Source organism: Colletotrichum lupini, chromosome 1 (genome assembly GCF_023278565.1).
Source record: "Colletotrichum lupini chromosome 1, complete sequence".
In the NCBI taxonomy this organism is placed as follows: domain Eukaryota; kingdom Fungi; phylum Ascomycota; class Sordariomycetes; order Glomerellales; family Glomerellaceae; genus Colletotrichum; species Colletotrichum lupini.
In genome coordinates this window covers 3,293,490-3,314,201 of record NC_064672.1, presented here as the reverse complement: position 1 = coordinate 3,314,201, position 20,712 = coordinate 3,293,490, and the positions used below count along the sequence as shown (strand labels likewise).

At 50.6% G+C, this 20,712-nt stretch overlaps 7 protein-coding genes across 7 annotated transcripts; 3 read left to right on the top strand and 4 right to left on the bottom strand.

The window, feature by feature from the left end:
• Window positions 1-1,891: 1,891 nt before the first annotated feature.
• On the top strand, window positions 1,892-6,725 carry CLUP02_00963 (pentafunctional AROM polypeptide; the record flags this gene model as incomplete). Its single annotated transcript, XM_049280009.1, has 2 exons — window positions 1,892-6,542; window positions 6,616-6,725. The coding sequence occupies 2 exons, from the start codon at window positions 1,892-1,894 to the stop codon at window positions 6,723-6,725; spliced, it is 4,761 nt and encodes a 1,586-aa protein (XP_049135966.1).
• Window positions 6,726-7,977: 1,252 nt separating this feature from the next.
• CLUP02_00962 (uncharacterized protein) lies at window positions 7,978-10,059 on the bottom strand (the record flags this gene model as incomplete). Its single annotated transcript, XM_049280008.1, has 2 exons — window positions 7,978-9,155; window positions 9,216-10,059. The coding sequence occupies 2 exons, from the start codon at window positions 10,057-10,059 to the stop codon at window positions 7,978-7,980; spliced, it is 2,022 nt and encodes a 673-aa protein (XP_049135965.1).
• Window positions 10,060-10,238: 179 nt separating this feature from the next.
• CLUP02_00961 (uncharacterized protein) lies at window positions 10,239-10,724 on the bottom strand (the record flags this gene model as incomplete). Its single annotated transcript, XM_049280007.1, has 1 exon — window positions 10,239-10,724. The coding sequence occupies one exon, from the start codon at window positions 10,722-10,724 to the stop codon at window positions 10,239-10,241; it is 486 nt and encodes a 161-aa protein (XP_049135964.1).
• A 1,772-nt stretch (window positions 10,725-12,496) lies between these two features.
• On the bottom strand, window positions 12,497-13,030 carry CLUP02_00960 (uncharacterized protein; the record flags this gene model as incomplete). Its single annotated transcript, XM_049280006.1, has 1 exon — window positions 12,497-13,030. One exon carries the CDS (start codon window positions 13,028-13,030, stop codon window positions 12,497-12,499), a length of 534 nt encoding a protein of 177 aa, XP_049135963.1.
• Window positions 13,031-13,648: 618 nt separating this feature from the next.
• On the top strand, window positions 13,649-13,961 carry CLUP02_00959 (uncharacterized protein; the record flags this gene model as incomplete). The annotated part of the gene is made up of 2 exons (XM_049280005.1): window positions 13,649-13,759; window positions 13,860-13,961. 2 exons carry the CDS (start codon window positions 13,649-13,651, stop codon window positions 13,959-13,961), a joined length of 213 nt encoding a protein of 70 aa, XP_049135962.1.
• Window positions 13,962-15,746: 1,785 nt separating this feature from the next.
• On the bottom strand, window positions 15,747-16,158 carry CLUP02_00958 (uncharacterized protein; the record flags this gene model as incomplete). Its single annotated transcript, XM_049280004.1, has 2 exons — window positions 15,747-15,855; window positions 15,920-16,158. The coding sequence occupies 2 exons, from the start codon at window positions 16,156-16,158 to the stop codon at window positions 15,747-15,749; spliced, it is 348 nt and encodes a 115-aa protein (XP_049135961.1).
• Window positions 16,159-18,252: 2,094 nt separating this feature from the next.
• Window positions 18,253-19,765, top strand: CLUP02_00957 (uncharacterized protein; the record flags this gene model as incomplete). Its single annotated transcript, XM_049280003.1, has 4 exons — window positions 18,253-18,479; window positions 18,610-18,733; window positions 19,369-19,428; window positions 19,736-19,765. The coding sequence occupies 4 exons, from the start codon at window positions 18,253-18,255 to the stop codon at window positions 19,763-19,765; spliced, it is 441 nt and encodes a 146-aa protein (XP_049135960.1).
• Window positions 19,766-20,712: the final 947 nt, after the last annotated feature.

The following is a 20,712-nucleotide window of genomic DNA, read 5'->3' as shown; positions in this document are numbered from 1 at the left end:
ATTAGGGGCCATCTTCGCCTTCATAAATAAGCTAGTTTATTAAGGTTAACATTAAGTATCTTTATTATATAATAAACTTTATAATTAATAATAACCGGCTATAGCTATTACTAAATACTAATAATCCCGCCGTAATATATTAATTACCCTCTAAATAGCTAAAAACTACCCCTTATTTTCTACCTTATTTAATAACTCTAAAATATCCTTTTTAGTCTTTCTTAACCTACTCTTACGCTACGTTTTTAGAATATTAATAATACTTTAAAGTTAATTAAGTATTTCGAGGTTATTATATTATATAAACTAGGTACTTATTAAAGTAATAGCTATATTAATATATATCTTTTTAATCTTTAAGTTAATAATATCTAATTTATATTTTTTAAAATAGCCGTACTATAGTTCGGGGTCCTTTAGTATAATATTTATAAAATTAAACTTCTAGCTATTAAAAAAGCCCTAGGGGTCGATAATAACTACGTATTTTAGTATTTCGATAGTATATATTTAAGAATAGGTAAACGATTCAATAGTAATAATAATAGTAATAATAATAAGGTAGTAGCGATAAGGTAATAGTAATAGGGCAATAGTAATAGGGTAATAGTAATAAATAGCGAGGGAAGTAGCGTTTTTCGATTTTAATAAAGGAAATAAAATAACGAATATATATATATATATATAAGTTAAAGTTAAAAGTATATATTAATAATAAGAAGGTCGGTATTATTCTTAACGATAGTAACGAGGGTATCTCTAATACTATATTATTATAAGCTACTATTACTTAGAGAGTAGTAAACTTAGCTAAGTAGGCGGCTTATAAAATAATAGTATTAAGTACTTAATATCGCTATTAATAATCCGTAATTATAAACTTTATAAGAGGGAAAATTAAAAAATTAGAAAATTTTAAAAAAATAGTCTATCGAAATAATAGAAATATCTATTAATATTATATATTAATATTATATAATTAATATTAAGAACTGCCCGAGCAACTAGTAAAGGCAAAATAAAAAAATAAATAGAGGTTAATATTATCTAATAATAGTAACGAGGGTATTTTTAATATTATTATTATAAGTTATTATTACTTAGCGGGCCGTAAATAGGCTTATAAAATAGTAATATTAAGTACTTAATATCGTTATTAATAATCTATAGTTATAAACTTTATAAAAGGGAAAGTTAAGGAAATTTTAAAAAAAAAACTTTATTAAAATAGTAAGAGTATTTATTAATACTATATATTAATACCGTATAATCGATATCGAGAACCGTATAATCGATATCGAGAACTGCCTAAGTAACTAAAAATAATATACGGTACGGCCCCGGCGGATTGCTCCGTCGGGGGGAAATTAAGTTAATAATTTTTTAAATATTACTTATAAGTCCGGGCTAGCCATACGTCGGTGGCCCATTCGGCAAGATGCATACTAGCGACTCATGTGGACCTTTTTGTTTATGTAATTGAGGGGCTCTGAGGAAGTCTAAGTGCCCGGACCCTGGGGCTTTAAAAATCCCATCCAAGGGAAATCACCGCAGTGTCATACTCTTTTGGCAGCTCCGGTATAGGCGGCATGAGATTCCACTAAGCCGCAATAGAGGAGCCGTTCCTGATCCTTGCTCGTGCCATCCCCGCCCCCGCCAATCGTCCTTGTCCGATGTCGTAAAAAAAAAAAAAAAAAGGTGAGTCCTGTTTGGAAGAGTCACTGGCTCCATGCACCCTACGCCCACATAAGGTAGGCGCACCCGCGAGTCTTTGCACCCTCAACGTATTCAATTCACTTACCGTTGCAAGCTCTACGACAGAGATCAACCCGATGTGCCAGAGCTCTGAGTAAATAACGACTTACCACCCTCACATCTGCTGCCATCGATCATGGGCTTGGTCAATGGCTCAGATTCGGGCTCAGGCCCGACCCGGATCACGATCCTGGGCAAAGACGACATTGTCGTCGACCACGGTATCTGGCTTGACTTCGTGACTCAGGATCTCCTCCATCATCTCAAATCATCGACCTACGTCCTTGTAACCGACACGAACCTCTTCGATACTTATGTCCCGCCTTTTCGAAAGGTCTTTGAAGCCGCCGCGCCTGCTTCGGCAAGACTGCTCACGTATGCAATCCCGCCTGGCGAAGCTTCAAAGAGCCGCCAGACCAAGGCGGACATTGAAGATTGGATGTTGTTGCAAAAATGCACGAGGGACACGGTCATCATTGCTCTAGGCGGCGGTGTCATTGGCGACATGATCGGCTATGTCGCTGCCACTTTCATGCGGGGCATTCGCTTTGTACAGGTGCCGACGACGCTGTTGTCTATGGTTGACTCATCCATTGGTGGCAAGACTGCCATCGACACCCCGATGGGCAAGAACCTCATCGGTGCTTTCTGGCAACCGTTCCGTATTTATATCGACCTGAGCTTCCTCGAGACGCTGCCAGCGCGGGAGTTCATCAATGGCATGGCCGAGGTCATCAAGACGGCCGCCATCTGGAGCGAGGACGAGTTTACCGCACTCGAGACCAACGCACCCGCCATACTGGCTGCTGTCAAGTCCCAGGGGGAAAAGAGACTTTCACCCATTCGAGACATTCTCAAGCGAATTGTCCTTGGCTCTGCTTCAGTCAAAGCTGAAGTTGTCTCCAGCGATGAAAGAGAAGGTGGCTTGAGAAATCTGCTCAACTTCGGCCATTCTATCGGTCACGCCTACGAAGCCCTGTTGACACCTCAGCTTCTTCATGGAGAGGCTGTCGCCATTGGCATGGTCAAGGAGGCAGAACTGGCCCGCTTCCTTGGCGTACTTCGTCCTGGCGCTGTAGCACGACTTGTCAAGTGCATTGCGAGCTACGAGCTTCCCACCTCGGTACACGACAAGAAGGTTATTAAGCTGACAGCAGGCAAAAAGTGCCCCGTTGACGTGTTGTTGGAGAAGATGGCGGTTGACAAGAAGAATGATGGAGCCAAGAAGAAGATTGTGCTCCTCTCCGCGATCGGAAAAACCCACGAACAAAAAGCCAGCGTAGTCCAAGACCACGTCATCAGGGTAGTCCTATCATCGGCAACTCAGGTCATACCTGGCATGCCGAAGTCTCACAGCACCATAGTCACCCCCCCCGGCTCCAAGTCTATTTCCAACCGTGCCCTTGTTCTCGCTGCTCTCGGGCAGGGAACGTGCCGGATCACGAACCTGCTGCATTCTGACGATACAGAGTACATGTTGTCAGCCATTGCTCAGCTTGGGGGAGCAACATACGCTTGGGAAGATGCCGGGGAGGTGCTAGCTGTCAAAGGCAAAGGCGGCGAGCTCAATGCTAGCAAAGAGGCGCTGTACCTTGGCAACGCTGGTACCGCATCCCGATTCTTGACGACTGTTGTGGCTCTTTGTGCGCCGTCTGGAGTGTCTTCCACAGTACTTACCGGCAACGCTCGCATGAAAGTTCGTCCAATTGGTCCTCTGGTCGATGCTCTCAGGGCCAATGGGTTGGGAATCAAATACCTCGGGCAAGAGAAGAGTCTTCCTCTCCAGGTGGATGCTGCCAAGGGCTTCGAGGGCGGTGTCATAGAATTGGCCGCTACTATCTCATCGCAGTATGTGTCGTCAATTCTCATGGCTGCACCTTACGCGAAAAACCCAGTCACCCTTCGACTCGTAGGCGGAAAGCCCATATCACAGTTTTACATTGATATGACCGTCTCGATGATGCGGACCTTCGGCGTAAACGTCACGAAATCGACAACGGAGCTCAATACCTACCACATCCCGAAGGCAGTGTACCAAAACCCAGCCGAGTACGTCGTGGAGAGCGACGCCAGTTCCGCTACCTACCCTCTGGCTATTGCAGCCATTACCGGCACCACTTGTACTGTGCCCAACATTGGCTCAGAGTCACTTCAGGGCGACTCTAGGTTTGCTGTTGACGTGCTGAGACCTATGGGATGCACGGTTGAGCAGACTGGAACTTCGACGACTGTCACAGGCCCGTCCATTGGCGGTCTCAAAGCGATTGAGCATGTCGATATGGAACCTATGACAGACGCTTTCCTCACAGCCTCCGTCTTAGCAGCTGCGGCATCCGGAACAACCAAGATCAGCGGCATCGCCAATCAACGCGTGAAAGAATGCAATCGTATCGGGGCAATGCGCGAGCAACTAGCCAAGTTTGGCGTTGAGACTGACGAATTTGACGACGGCATCATCGTCACCGGCCGCGCTGTGCAGGGGCTCCAGCAGCCTACCGAAAGCATTTATTGCTACGACGATCACCGCGTCGCCATGAGCTTCAGCGTTCTTTCAGTGGTATCCCCCGAGCCTGTGACGATTCTTGAGAGGGAATGCACTGGCAAGACATGGCCAGGGTGGTGGGACACCATGTCGCAGTTCTTCAACATTGAGCTTGACGGCATTGACGAGCAACCCAAGTCAGTGGCTACGGGACTTCCCACGAGATGTCGTAAGGATAAGTCTGTTGTCATCATTGGTATGCGTGGCGCAGGCAAGACGACTGCGGGAAGATGGATGGCCGCGACGCTCAAGAGGCCTTTTATCGATTTGGATGAAGAGCTGGAACGGCGGTCAGGCATGACAATTCCGGAGATGATCAGAGGTTCCAAAGGATGGACAGGCTTCAGAAGCGACGAGCTTGAGCTTCTCCGGGATGTCCTGGAGAAACAGAGCCACGGGTATATTTTCTCATGTGGCGGCGGCATTGTAGAGACTCCTGAAGCTCGGAAACTGCTCATCGCCCACTGCCAGAACAACGGCACTGTGTTACTCGTCCACCGTAATACCAAGGAAGTCGTCGACTACCTTCTGCAGGACAAATCAAGACCGGCCTACAGAGAAGACATTGAAGATGTCTACTGGCGCCGGAAGCCCTTCTTCGAGCAGTGCAGCAACTTTGAGTACTTCAGCCCTCATCCCCCAGGAACGTTGGCTACACGGGAGCCGCCGCTAGACTTCCGCCGCTTCGTCAATGTTTTGTGCGGAGAGCAGGTACAAGTCAATAAGGCACTGGCGAAGAATCCCAGTTTCTTTGTTTCCCTCACGATACCAGAGGTTGCGTCAGCTCTCACTCTGATACCGGCTGTTGTGGTCGGTTCTGACGCCGTGGAGCTCCGCGTGGACTTGCTCCAAGACTATTCTGAAGAGTTCGTTGCACACCAGGTTGCGCTTCTTAGATCGGTGGCAGACGTGCCCATTATCTTCACTCTGCGCACACTGTCTCAGGGTGGAAAGTTCTCCGATGACGCCCATGATCAAGCCCTTGGTCTGTACCAAAAAGCAATCCGCATGGGGGTTGAGTTCATCGATGTCGAGATGACACTCCCAGAGCGAGTCATTCGAGCAGTCGTGGAGAACAAGGGACCCGCGCGTATCATTGCCTCCCACCATGATCCTCAGGGCAACTTGTCTTGGAAGAATGGTTCTTGGATCCCCTTCTACAACAAGGCCCTTCAATGGGGTGACGTGATCAAGTTGGTTGGTGTCGCCAAACGAATTGAAGACAACTATGACCTAGCCCAATTCAAGTTGGAGATGTTGTCTTCGCACAAAATCCCGATCATTGCGCTGAACATGGGGCAAGCTGGAAAGCTCAGCCGTGTCCTGAACGGCTGCCTCACCCCTGTCTCCCATCCCAGTTTGCCATTCAAAGCAGCCCCGGGGCAGTTGTCCGCGGCCGAGATCCGGCAAGCTTTGGCGTTGCTTGGTGACATTAACCCGCAAACCTACTATCTTTTCGGTAGTCCCATTGCAGCATCGAGATCACCTGCTCTGCACAATACTTTGTTCGATTTGGTCGGATTGCCGCACCATTACCTGCGCAAAGAAACGACTGACGCGGCCGATGTACGCGAGTTGATCCGAGCTCCCGACTTTGGCGGCGCTTCCGTGACAATCCCGCTCAAGCTCGACATTATGAAGGAAATTGACGAAGTCTCGGAGGCTGCTCGCATCATTGGCGCTGTCAACACTATCATCCCAGTATCAACCAGCGGAGACACGGCTAAGCTCATCGGTGACAACACTGACTGGTCAGGTATGGTTCACTCTCTTCAGTCGGCAGGTGTTTCGTCCCAATCGACAGAAGACGTTGAATCTTCTGCCATTGTTATTGGCTCAGGCGGAACAACAAGAGCCGCCATCTTCGCATTGCACGCACTTGGCTTCGGGCCTATCTACGCTCTAGCACGCAACAGTGGCAACCTGGAAGCCCTGAAGGCGTCGTTCCCCTCGGATTATCGGATCGAAGCTCTCAAGAATGCCAGCGAAGTTCCTGCACTAGCATCCTCGCCTACCGTTATGATCAGCACGATCCCTGCCGACAAGCCAGTTGATCCCTCGCTCCGAGAAACTCTCATGGCGGTATTGCGTCAAGACACGACAGTCGATAGGAAACGCGTCCTTCTTGAGATGGCCTACCAGCCTCGTCATACACCACTGATGCAATTGGCCGAGGACGCCGGGTGGGAGACCATCCCTGGCCTCGAGGTGCTCTCAGCTCAGGGCTGGTACCAGGTAAGTGAATGTTTGTGGACGGTGGAAACGTGGCACCCAAGTAGATGAACGTGACATAGGAAGCTAACTTGGATTCAATTTAGTTCCAGAAATGGACGGATATCACCCCTCTCTACCAGACTGCTCGCGCAGCCGTCTTGGGCGAGGAAGCGGCGTAGGATGGCTAGGGCACGCTGCAGGACCCGACCATTGAACGTGCGTACCAAATATCATTGGTGCTTCGTAGATAGCTATGGTTGCTAGAGTAGAGGAAGGAGCTCTAGGGACTAGCATCGACCATACAGACTCGGTTGCTGAGTAGATAACCGACTTTGGGACTTCACCTAAGAAATGGCGAACAACTATTTCAAACATAGAGTATTATGTGCTTGTCTAGTCAATGTGTATTTGAGCATCATCGTGAAGGGATATAGTCTAAGTCTCTCTGTGATATTTTCAGCCAGTTGTCAACCAATTCCGTATGTAGCAGGAGACAAGTGTTGACCGATAAGAATCAAGGCCGGGCATTGGATCAGTATGGGGGTGGTGTTTTACTTATTAATATTTCTATAATGCATCATTCCTCCCTCATCATCACATTCGTAAGAACCAACCACGCCTGCGTGCCCTTAGGACATCCCATTCCCTCCCCAACCTTTTTTTTCTCTAGCCTTGTGGTCTCGACTTGGACCATAATAACATAATGTACAACATGTCATACACAATCGTCTTGTGGAAGAATGGGAGATGTGAAAGACTCGCTCAGTGTCCAGTCCCAAACCCATCGCAAAAGTAAAGTAATTGATGGAAGCGGTTAAAACAACGCTGCTTCTCAAAAGGGAAAGAAATGCATAAGCCCCGTCCGAGCAGTGGTTAAGGCCGTAGATTGCATCATCTGGGTAAAGAACCACAAGTTTCCGAGTCGGGGCTGGTCGGGACCGTCCATATGGCGTGAAATGGAATGCAGGAGCCTGTGGCAGGAGCATAGATAATGTAACGTCATGATCATCCATCCTCCCCAACTCGTCCCATCAATTCCCGATTTGATGAACTCAGGCAGAGGTGGATGATGATGCCAAGACTCATAATGATGTCGCTGAGTGGAGTCGGGCAAGTTGCACGACTTCTGGCGATGTGAACCTAGTAGGAAATGGAGGGTAAATGATGTCATTACGGGTCATATGGATCGTCAGGGTCGTTGCGCACGGACTATGTGATGTCATGTTGCACGACCCCTACTGCACCATCGAGGACCCTGAATTTCCACCCCTGTTGATTCGCCCGACTGTCCTGCATCCCTGATTCACTCCTCATGCTCGGGGATGGTGCACGCTATTGTCGATAATTGGGTAGACCATTAGCTTCCTCGGAGGTCGGCGCATTCTTCTGCCAACTGGACCAGTGTAAAGCCGCCGCGAAGCAGACACCATCCGAGCTGTGTATCATGGCCTGTAAACGTAGCGCATTCAGACATTATGCCCCCGGCGTCGGTGCTTGCCTGGGAATTCAACATCCGGATGACAGACTCGGTAGTGTCGCGTGAGCGCATCGGCACGACTAAACGTCTTCTCCTCGGTGCAAAGATTGCAGCGCACCTTTTGCTTCCGCGCATTGTGAATGGTATCCTCGTGACGAGTCAAGTCGTACGGGCGTGAAAAGATTGTGTGGCACGGTTTGCCCGTGCTAGGATTGATACGATCGCAGCGGTGAGGTCCGGCTTGACTATTGAGGATGCTGTCGGGGGATGCGGCAACTGCTTCAGGTCTTCTGGGCCCTCCGATACCCTGAGTCTGCCGATGCCCCTCACGCTTATGCTTTTGCAGCAGAGCAGGGGTTTCGAATCGCATGGTGCAGCCGTGGTATGTACAAGTGTAAGTACCGCCATCAGCAGTAGCACCCACAGGTTTGGTTGTCGGTACCGCATTTGAAGTCGAAGTAGCATCGGATCCCCCAGTGCTTGACTCGGCAGAGCTAAGCCGAGGAATCTGCTCATGAGATTGTCGTGGATGAGCAATGAATGGGTACTGCTGTGGAATGTGGACAGCGGTCTGAAGCTGAGCGGGCATATAAGGGAAAGCTGCCCCATTTTGCATGGCAGACCTCGCAAAATTGACCTGTTGGTCCTGCGTGACCACTGCCTTTGCAATGTCTTCAAAATCCACCGTCTCCTGAGATGGAAAGAGTGAAAATGATGATTCAGCATCGCCATCGTGGAATTCGAGCATCGCGTCTTTTGGAGAGATAGTTTTCGGGGTTTCCGGCTCCGACTTTACAGACATTTGTTGTCGCATAATTTGTGCATCTTGCTCCGCCTTCTTCTGTTCCCGGATTTGGTGAGCCGAGTTGAATCGTAGACGAGAGGCCTGAACACCTCCACCAAAGTCGTGACTGGGCATCGGTGCCAACGGTGAACCCTGACGGAATGGCGAACGGTCGCGTGACACACTAGAGACTGGCGACTGTGCTGCACTCAAGTGCTGGTTGTTTGCAGCGCTAAGTCGTTGCGCAAACACGTCATTGCTAGGAGATACAGCCATGTGGTTTTGAGCCGGAGCTGCCGAGGTAATGGTGAAATTGGGGCTATACAGTTCATCATTATAGATGTCTGTCATCGTGCGGTCTAGCTTGGGTACGTTGCTGAAAACTGTGTCGAAAACATTGAGTAAGCTTCTATTCCCAGACATTTGCATGGAAAATTGCTTACCAGCTTTCCGCCGCCTGTCATCTTCGTGCTCGAGTTGTGACGGTGTTGCGGGTGAGTCTCCAGCAATGGAGCTTGCCACAGAGTTTGGGTGAGATCTGCTACCAGCCATAGAGAGTTCAGGCGCAGGTAATAACCCGCGGTCAGATCGTGGTCGTTGAACACTCAAGGCTGAGGCGTAGCCGGCCATGTCCGACGATATGTTCTGCAGTCCGTTGTAGTTGGGATACATGTTGTCGTGGGACACCGCCATTGACTTGTTGGACAACTGGTAGAAGGCATTACCGTCGTGAGCCTGCATGTCGTACAGAACGTCGGGTGTCGAATCTGTTACCGCGATTTGGGGATTCGTTGTACTGTGACTGAAGGGTGATGCGGGACCGGCTGAACCGAGTGAAGACAAAGATGACTCCCGCTGATGAGGTAGTCGACCACCGGTCTTGGGAGCGTACTGATTCCCGAGTACCCAGGCGTCTGACTGCATGAGGTTTTGCTGATGGTTGTGGTTCAAAGCGGGTTCTTCGAAGCCTGAAGTGCTTGTCGCTGATCGTCTTGGGACGGTCAGATGGGACGTGTCGTAACTTGCAAGGCTTGCCGAGTTGTTTGCCAGAGAGTAATGGGAAGGGAGAAAGGATTGAGTCGAGAGCGGAGACGAGGATATACTCGACGAGGTGAGGTCGGGAGCAGTGTCGTCAAAGGAGCCTTCAAGGTCAAAATCGATCGAGTGAGGGTAGAAATGTTGTGATTGTGTCTGATACTGGTGGTGTAGGTCGGAGTAAGGTTGTTGGAATTGTTGTTGCTGATGTTGCTGGATTGATTGTGAAGCAGTGGGTCGGGTCAACAGCATGATGTGGTAGTTACGAAGTTTAGATATTTTGTAGGTGTGATGGTAGGAGGGGCCAAGTGAGTGGCAAACCACGGAGGGACGATGACTTATAAAGATGGAAAGACTAAAGAGAGGCAGCGGGTTGGTAGCACTACGTAGGGGACTTGCAATGCAATGAGGTAGCTGGCCAGGTACGTACCCTAGAGGGCTATGGGGCTTAGAATGGAAGGGCCAGGGTGTGCGGTAAGGTAGCGCGCTGTGGGTACGTACTGCTCCTCGCAACGCGGACGAAGAGCGGAGGTACCGGGTGGAGGACCCGAGGCTTGGACAAGTTGTGCTGGCGGTCCCGGGGATGGGATTAGTGTGGTAAGTAGAGCAGGGTTACAGGGGGGCCTTGGGATCGGGACCGGGGAGAACACCTTAAGGTCTGGACGCAGGAAGGGGAGGGCCCGAAGGGGGGGAGAGACAGGGAGAAAATTTTCAGGTGTGTGGGATGATGACCAAGTCGAACAAGAACATGCGGTATGAGTCCTTGCATTTTTTTCGTCCTCGATTCCATTCGCTAGAAGGTCGAGGAACCTCATGACCAACAACGGCCCAACCGGGGGTTTTGAGTTTTTGTCACTATCAAGCAGCCCAGCGAGCAAGCACTTGCTTGAATAATGCACTTGCAATGTGACACGCATAAGGCAAGCAAAAAGCGCGAGAAAGGCTCACTTGGTACTGCCCTCGAATCTAGGCAAGGCGCATATTCGTAATTCATTTCCTTTCCCCCAAGTCGACATTCGTACCTACTAGCTCACATTTCCCTATCTTGGCCTTCCGATGCACATCGTGTGAGCAACGCACGGAGTAGTAAAAGGCAGCAAAGGAAGTGCGCCGAGGTCTATAACCCAATTATGCGGAGACAACGCAGAAAGAACCAGCGGGACGTCGCTGAATTGGCCGCAGGCAGACGGAATAGTACGCTTCCAACAACGGACTACTAAACAGCTGACGCGGATAAAAATTGAGTCACATGATGGAAAGACAGATCGAGAACAGCCATGGCCCAGTGTGATTCGCACGCAGTAAGGCGGAGCAAGTTACAGTAGGTAGATACGCAGAAAGCGGGTGTGGGCAATAGACCACCAATTTGCAATGCAGCGTGAGGCAGCGTAAGGTAGGTACGGCAGTGCAATGGAAATGACGAGGGGCCTTGCTCGAAGCCTCTGGAAGTTTCTTGGGTTTAGGGATCATTGTCATTCACCCAACAAGTATAGGTATTGTCCGCAGCACCGCAGACGACTGATTTCGCCAGCTTGGACCCCTCAACTTCACCAATGATGAGTAAGCATACTCCGTAACAAGACAAACATTGGTCGTGGCACTCACGCACTGTGGGTTGAGCGAGACGGACAAGGCGGGAAGATGCGAGGCGGGAGATAGCACGGAAGTAATCCGAGGAGACAGACGTTGCTCTCATTCGATTCCACCCCTTTGCAGGCTCGCAGACAGGACACTCAAGACAAGGCAGGGTGTTCGGCTAGGCTTGCGCTTGATGCTGCGCTGAGCGGGTGGTTGCACTCAAAGGGTCATGAGAAACAGCGATCAAGACGTAGGTGGACTCCATTCCGGCGACGGAACGACATCGATAATCCCGTCGAGGGCTGGTGGAGTGACGTAGGGCGAAGGGTTGGGACCACTGAGGTCTCAAAGCTCGCCGACATGGCAAGGTAGTGTGGGTACGGATACATACCTTACCTTAGTAAGAACCGGTATCTAATCACCTAGGTATCGTATCGGAGACGCTCACCTACGTACGGAGTGCCTTACCTCACAGGTTCATAGGTACTTACGCAGTGGCAGTATTACACCTTAGTCGATACCTGGTCGTCGATTCCCGTGGTGCAGAACCTACTGTGTCACTATGAGGAGAGTGGGAGGGATCGATGGGGTGCCCGGTAGGCCCACCCGATGACATGCTGGAACGCACACACTTTGTAGGTATGCACACCTTTACCACGTTACAACTATGTATTACATATCACAGAGTCCCTCGATGATGGCACACGGGTGCATCTTATTCCTGGACCAACACGGGCCATTCGTCACCGTGCTTGCAGGCTTTATCTCTCACAGGCGATTGATCGTCAGAGATCATTTCTTCGTTCAAGGTGGCCGACACAAGGTGGGGAGAATTGAGATAAGAATCTCCAGTTCCAAGCTCCTTTCGCAAGTATGCATATCCGGACGGAGTATATACCTTTCCTAGTACCATATTTTGTAGGTACCTACCTAGGCACCTACCTGATGTAGATATACCCAGACCTGGTTGCGATAACCTGACCTCTACACAGTATGTGATCAAGCACTGACACTAATAACATGCTATGGCAATGACCATTATCCGAGGTTTTGGCCTGCAAGCGATGGATGTCATCCAAGAACCCACAGCAGAATCCGTACCGAAGCTCCTTCACTGCGTGACTGCGCAGTTTCCGGCCGTGCCAGCCCACCCTGGAGGGCAAACGCCGATGGTCAAGGGTGGGCGGACCGGTTCAGGGAAGAGTGAGGGGGGACGAAGATCGCTTCCATGCTCGCTGCACCGGTCGCTTCTACCATGCCGTGGCCCCACGAAGGCTGCATGTTTTGAAGGGTCCTGTCGGGCTGGATCATGGTTGTTCATGTGGGTGTGATGGGAGTGTTTGGTGGGCGCGGTCAGACAGGGAACAAGGGTTCGAGGCCAAAATGCCATGACCTCAGTCTGTGCCGGTTTTGACAAAAAAAAATGATGCAGGCACCCGAAAGGGAGGGTGAGGGGGAAGGGGAAAAAAGTTTCTTGGAATTTCTCTTCGGGGAAGCCTCGGAGGACGGAGAGAGAATGTCGCTTGTGCCCCGCGGTCCAAAGGGGAGAACCCCGCGAAGCGAGGGCCCGCGAGACGAGAGAGCAGAAGAAACAAAAGAGCGAGACCGCTGGTGCGGATGCTTCCATCCTGCAGGTGCGCTGCATTCATTGGCCAAAGGCATCGTGCTCAGCCACACTGCCACACCGTCGGTTCAGCGCTCAACTATCCAGTCTTGTTCAAGCCGAGAGAAGCCACCCAATCACGCAATGTGTCAACGTGTCAATTCACTTGCCCGTAGGAACTGGCGCTTTCTAATTATGCAGTGCGCCTCCTCTCTGGCCTCGGCCTCGTGGTTGTCGTCTGCAGGTACAGGCCATCGATAAACGAAGCGAAGATTCTATATCTGGGTAGAACGAATGCCCGATCGCCCCCCCCCCCCCTGTCATCGCCATCTCCCATTCGTGCACCTCCAGCGCACTCCAATGCGGCAGTGCTCTATGAGAAATCTGGGGAGATAAGCAAGTCAGTTAGGGTAAGGACACCATACAGGTATGTTTTGGTCTACACTGCATACATCGTTGAAAATGTGCAACAATAACGGACATCTTTCGCATCGGCATGTTGACTAAAATCCTCTGTCGATGACAAACGATCGTAACGTTTCATGTTCAGTAACGACTACTTGTTTCTCATCGGAACGACGTACCTTGTAGATGATGTCATATCCCGTGATCTCACAATGGCCCTTACCTTTGTAATCAGAGAACAAACTGGTCAGGCTGATGAACCCAACAACTAACGTTCCTATCATATGCTGGTGGCTGGTGGCTGGTGCCGGGCTCCCTTTTGTAACCTTGCTCATGGCACATTGGCACGTATCGGTTTTGGCTAAAGTAAGCATACTATCCAAACCTTGCCTAACCGATCCATCTGGTTGAGGTTTGACTGAGTCTGAGTGTGAGAACCACTTAGAGTTAACAGCCAACGTCATAGGAAAGGTACAGCAACGGAAGACAGGCAGCCGCCGGACAAACAAAATGCGCACACCTTAAACCGAGCACTAACAATATACTTACACTAGTAGTATTATGGTAGCTTAATTATGCTACATATTCAGAGCAAAATCATAGAAAGAAAAATAACTGAAAAGTGTCTCGTCTTCTGCTGGTTATTGTGGGTTTTTTGATATAATTTTATGTCTTCTATAAGCGCTGTTAGATTCTTGGTTGTGTGCGTTTTTCCGTCCGGCGGGTGACAGGATCTTGCTGCACGTGCTCAATTGTCCTCCGTCGTCCAATCACCTTACTTTAGGTACCTTACTACGTTACGGCTATGCATCACTGCAAGTCCGCAAGACTTTTGTTCAGGTAATTTGTTTCCTCGCAACACATCTCATAAAACAGCTCGAATGCGCCGGCACTGCTAGGAGCCCTGTCTGTCCACGATCAATAACTTTGAACAGCATGGTCATCTGCCATTAGCCTTCGGTATTCGTAACAGTCCGACGTATCCACCAGTTATTCTGCATAGCAATAGTGGTGTGATAGGACATTGGCAGCACGCCGCAACTTGGAAGCTGAGATGTGGCCGGGCAGTGCTGGTTGCTACGCATTCTTGACGACCACGTTCGGTCATCATTCCGGACCACTATATCCGTATACCTCCCTATAATGTACACCCCCGCGTCCTCGGATAGGCGTGTTTGCTCTGAACTTGTGACTCGTGCTCTCGTCTCAGTGATGTGGCTCAACCACGAGAAAGACAGGCCACCCATGGCCGGTGGTCGCCAAAGAGCATTATAGTGCATAGGTACCGAGGCATGTTCCAGCCACACATGCCGATCTTCAATGTGGCTTGCCCACCTGCACGTCGGGCCGAGCGGATTTCCTCGCATAACCACTGTGGCCATGTCCGCCCTTCTCACTCAGAGTGCCAAACTGCCAGGGGATGCGAGAATGCGGGAATGCGCTCGCATTGTCAAGCTTGAACCGGGGCGCTGGACTGGGTCCTTGCCCTCCGCGCGCAGCGTCCAAGAGACGGGGCTATGAATGCCACGAATCAGTCATGCTGGCAATGCCAGCTGACGGATGAGTCTGCTCGATGACTCCTCCCAGCAGCCGCAGCCGTAGCCGCGCCAGCTCTAGGCGTAATGGATTTCGATTCTTAGCTGCCGAGGAAGTGACTTGGACGAGACCCTCTTCACTACGCCTCGTAACATGCTGCTACAGACTCTTATTTTTTCCATTGTCACCTGAGGGTTGTGCTCCGGCCTTCGTCGTATTCCTCTCGTATCAAACTTCACATGATACTTCATCGCTCTTAATTGCCAGGTCGCGTCTATTGCAGCTACCACCATGTTCAGCGTCGCTGTAGCAAGAGTGCCCCACCCGGGTCTCTGAAGACCTAGAGCGGTCTCGACCCCGTTCCGTCGGCCGTGGGGTGGGCCTAACTCATCCGTCGGCCGGTCCAGCCGTTGGAACTTTCGGGGGTCTCAATTGCACGAATACGGCCCTGTGCGTGAGTGTCCAAAAGTTAAAGAATCATGAAGAAATTTGCGTCGCACACCGCGAGGCACGCGGCCTGCAATATTAGTCGCATGCATGCTTATTTGTACCAGCAAACCAACCTCGAGGGCTGGCACTCCCTGTTGTGCCGGGGGGTACGTTCGTGGGGGTTCCATCCCATTGTATGAGCTGAACTTCACGGCATCATCAGAAAAGGAACTCGACTCCTCTCTGCAGTGCTTTGTTAAGATGCGTGCGCGTCCCTCACTGTATTGCCCGGGCCCATCATGTCGAGCATGAGATGAGCGAGCATGGCAAAGTGGCTGATTGATCACTCATAAGTTTCTCTCTATTCTGTGTACTCAAAAACAAGATCCTACTGACTCATCCGCAAAGCTGACCAAAGCTTACCACGCCTGGCGGGTGCGCATGGAATACACCGAATTAGGTCCGTCAGGTTCGAAGTAGCATCTTTGAATACAAGTCTACATGTATAGCGTGAGGATTTAGAAGTGTAGAGCAAACCAAGTCTTACGGCAAACGACTAACAACAAGAGAGGAAACTTGGCTGATGCAGGGATTGACAACGATGCCGCGATGGCCGAGAAGCGATGCTGCCGATGCCGAGAGGTGGGAGAGAGACATGACAGGCAGGCAAGCTGGCTGTCGGACCACTTGGTTGGTGCAAATCCGGCGAAAAACAGACAAGAGGAGCCCGTGCAGGCCTGCAGGAAAATGCGGGAAAGGGAAAATTCTCGATCTTTTCTCTTGCATGCAGCCAAGTGCATGGTCCGGCCCAGTCTTCGGCTTCTCCATGTCTTAAGATTTTCTCTGTCATCCAGGGGTATTCAGCCCTCGTTTACCTATCCGTACCTAAGCACGCGGTAGCAAGTAATGATGGCCGCTTTCTATTACGGTAGCGTAGCACAGAAACCGGCCATCATATTTTACCACCGCGTGCTAAGGTAGGTTCCATAGCTTTTGCTTTTGTTTGGTCCCTTTTGCGTTGCTGAAACGCAGAGATTGGCCATTGTCTGTTAGCCATCAATTTGTCAAACGCAACACTGTGGGCGAAATGGCACAATAAAGCTGACCAATCAGCAATGTGACTGCTCCGAGGTGTGGCTGACGCCGAAACAGCGATCGGCGTTAAGCCACAAACCTATGCAAAGGCACCGGCACTGGGCACGGAGTATGTAGACCTTACGTGACCACAGCTGAGACGGAACTGCCGCCCCACCACCCGAGACTACCCGCATTCACCCACACTACCTCAGAAGTTGAGAGCCACATGGGAGTGTGGCCATGCTTACAAATGAACCTCTTGTGGGTCTTATCCGCGTGATGTCCGTACTCCGCACCGGTCAACCCAACGCTGCACGCATCGGTGGCTCCGGCACCTAGCTTCTAGCTGCCACCTCGGGCCTCCCACCCTCCCAGATCGTACGGAATATCAGGACCACTATTCACGAATACGATGAGGAATCCAACTTCTGTTTCCGCACTTTCTTGCGGCATCCAAGTGCAACCCGCAGCTTGTGTCCGGCTCCGAGGAGACCCCCCATGCTTGGCCATTAGTACCTGATTGAGACATCACTGCACGGTGCCATCTTTTCTACTCTCATATTGTGCATCGTGACCAACGGCGCAGTCCGGCATATCCGCTGCTGTGTTGCCTACTACATCCCCACTTAACCAGGTCGAGAACTCGGGTAGACTAACTTCACTTTACCTAGAACAAAATCAAACGTGCGAGACGTAGAGCAACGTTTACGTGTGTTCAGCATCCGTTCCTTAGCAGACACACAGATAACAGAGTCCAGGATCCATCCCGACTGCACACTACTCCACTGAGTAATGCCCGGCTGCATGGACCACGAAACATGACTGTGTCGTACCTACATTAAGGAAGTATTGGCATCTAGATAATGACTACGGATACGTCTAGGAATTTTGAGACGTGGGTGCCCAAGCCCAGGGATCCAAATTCAGCACGACGATGCCGAACTCAACACGAGAGTGGGTGAATCGGCAAGCAAAGAAAGGGGAAAATCAGGTCCAGCGTGCATACACAGGCACACAGGTATGCGCGAAACAGGGCAGGTGGCGAAAAGAAGGACATCATTTGGATCCACTGCTGCCCAGAGTGCAAGATCTCTCCGTTGGCGGCGCAGATCCATTCCTTGGCCCAGGCGGCCGGGTTCCGTTCCGTGGAGAAGTTGAGTCAGGGTCCTGTCGGAATTCTAAATTTAGTGGATTCCGTGGCTCCCATCCGCCAGTGACAGCACTCAGGGCTCACCTCCCCTCGGCTTGTGCGCTCGCGGCGCTGCGCTAGTATTCCCCCAACGGTCAAGGAAGACCCTGATTGTCCGCGGGAGGGCTTAGAAGATCTGCAACATGTCAGCCGGCATTTAACCGGGCCCATCAACTTTTGCATCTTGCTTTCCAATGCTTCTCAACTTTTCCATCTTGCGCGGTCGGCACCATCCGAAGTAATGCCTGCACATTCATCACCTTACAGGTGACCTACGTTCCTTACCTTATGTAGGCAAGGCCCAGAAATACGTCCACCTTCGGGCTAGTTTTGCTATGTCGGGCTAACCTGGCTTCCACAGTCCACTTAAGATGACTGTCCATCCTGCCAGTTAGCTCACTTTTGACAACATCACCATTTCTCAAAAATCAACTTGCCTGTGTCGCCATCGAACCCATCCCGGCTCCTCGGATACCACCTCCTTCCCGACCCCCGAATTTCTAATTCCACAACTCGGGCTGCCTCCCCCTCTCGCACTGACCAGGAACATGTTAAGCTTGTGGCTTAGCTTCCGTCTCCCCTTTGCACCACCTTCAGCCACACAAGTGTCCTCGGAAATATTTAGCATATGCCTACTGGTCTGTACCTAGCCAACCAGGTGAAGTCTTACCCTCGCAAGACTAGCAGCCATCAATCGCCTAGCTTTGTCAATGTGATCGCCGTAGCTGCTGGCTTCCTCGTCTATATCGCCAGGGTGCCTCGACGTTGCTTAAGTCTGAGCCTCGGTCTCATGATGAGCCGGACTCTCAGTGGCGTCCGTATTGATCCTTACTTCCAGGCAAACCCGATGTCTCTGTAAGAGCGACTTGTTAGCAGGTTGGGTCATCAAACTCGGACACTTCCGTTCTTGCTACGCATAAGCGTGACGACCTCCCTATTGGGCTGCTGCCGCGCACGCTCGTGACTCATCTTTCCCTACTTCAAGCTTAGGTAGTCACGGGCCGTCGTTCTACAACCTCGCCTCGGTGAAAGGGGGATCAGAAAGCGATATCGGGGCCATGTACGGGAGTAAGGTCGATAGTGGAAGTAGCCCCGTTGTGAATTGCCGGGTACGAGTGACGGCGAAACGCCACGATGCCCTTGACTTTGTTTCTTCGTTTTGTAGACTCGGTTTCAGACGGCTTTCAGTTTGCTGATGACTGTGTTCCGCCAGCTGTGCGAGATTCGTCCGGCAAAGTGAGGAACCAATCGGTCCTCTCCAAAAATCTCAAGATGCTACCTATGTCTACCTTCGCTACCATCACGACTGCTGCTCAGCCTAGTCAACCCCCTTGGTATACTCTTATACTGCAAATGTCCCGCGGGACCCCTTGGGGTAAATCAGTCATAAGGATTGAGGTGATGAAGAGAGGACGCCGTTGATGCATGTGCTGAGCGATGGGTGGTTGTATCACCCACTCTGCCAAGTATCGTCCATATTCCATCCAAGTGCTAACGTTTCAGTACATCGGCGCGATTTGGGCACATCATTCTCGAACGACTCTCCGCGATTCCGGAACGGCCTTGCTTCACGACGTTCACTATGTCAAGGCTCGGCACATCATCAGGCCACGTATCCACCAATACAGTGATGAGCTATTTGGGCGCTTTTGTGTAGTTATTTGTTTTTTGGGGAATACGACATCTAGGAGGCTTTGAACCCGTCCGTGGCGAGTATATGTGATGATAATGGGGGATATCATAGCTAGTGGAGGAAGAGGCCGTCGAGACAGTGATTTGGTCAGATCACCTGTGCAATTCTAAGGTGCGATGTGGTAAGCTGCAAGCTATCCGGGCCCAGTCAGGGCATCGGACGACATTGATAGGGTATATACGATAATTACCTGATCTCAACCCCGATTCTGTGGTGCCTCGTTCCTGCGCGATGCTTGTTGGTCAGGAAGCACCCATCTGGCGTGCAGTTGAGGTGAAGTCCGACAAAGTCTTGACAAGGAGGCACCCGATGTGGCCGGCCATCATTCATGCCCGTGCAAGCTACCCAATGGAACATAGTATCATTCCATATCACCTTCACACTGATGACTAGGCTTGCACTGAATCTCCATGTCAAGTCGAGGACATGGGTAGAGAAGCTGAAGTAGGATATTGCAGAAAATCATGTTCGTCGAGTTACTTCGGCGCAGTAGTATGATCATCTACTGACCTTGCAGTATAATCAAGTCTCTCTCGGCTGTTTATTGCATATGGTACGCTGCGCAGTGAGATCTCATATGCGCCTGTCAATTCCGCAAGTCTGGATATCCCAGTGTCCAGAGCGTATGCTGGTGTAGTTGGCACAAACAACCGACGCCTTGATTCGGCCTATATACGTTGCCGAGGGGCCGCACTTGTCTTCGCGCCATTTTTGTCTCTATTCGGATGGAATTCTACGCAGGCTCAGGGCTTCGAGCTATCACGACAGGGTCTTTAGGCTGTGCCATAGGGCACGTCGGTGGTTCGGCGACGACGATGCGCGTGTCCACATCCCGTGGACCACGCACGAACACATCGCGCATTTCTAGCTGCATTTACTCGCAATACTACATGATATACCAAGTGTCTAACCATGGCCGTGCGTTTCATGTTCTGGGTCTTGTGCTAGGTTGGCATCGAGGTATGCTGGTCGTGAACTTTGCATTTTGCCGCAGCGCGTGCTGCTTGCTCGGGGATGATTGCGAGGCTGAGATGACACTGTCCTGCTGTGCCTAGAGACAGTTCGAGCAGGTAGTTCTCTCTCTTGTTGTACTCTCCTGCTCCGTTGGCGACTTTGGGCCTGTGACCCCATTTGGGTGACCAGTTGCTGGAACACTTCTTGAACAACCTTGCAGGTCAAGAGACCGTACCATACGCGCTTGTGGCTCGTATTCTCCCACTTTCAATCATCTCAGCTGCTGTTGAGTTTTTTGCGAGACGCCTGCGCTGATTTCCAATTTGGTACCCCCTTGGCCAGCGTGTACTGCATGCGACCCTTTGGTTCGTGGGATACTGATTCGCCCGATGTTTGAAATTGTTACCTTGTATGGAGTAAACTGTGCCTCGAGTGAGAATT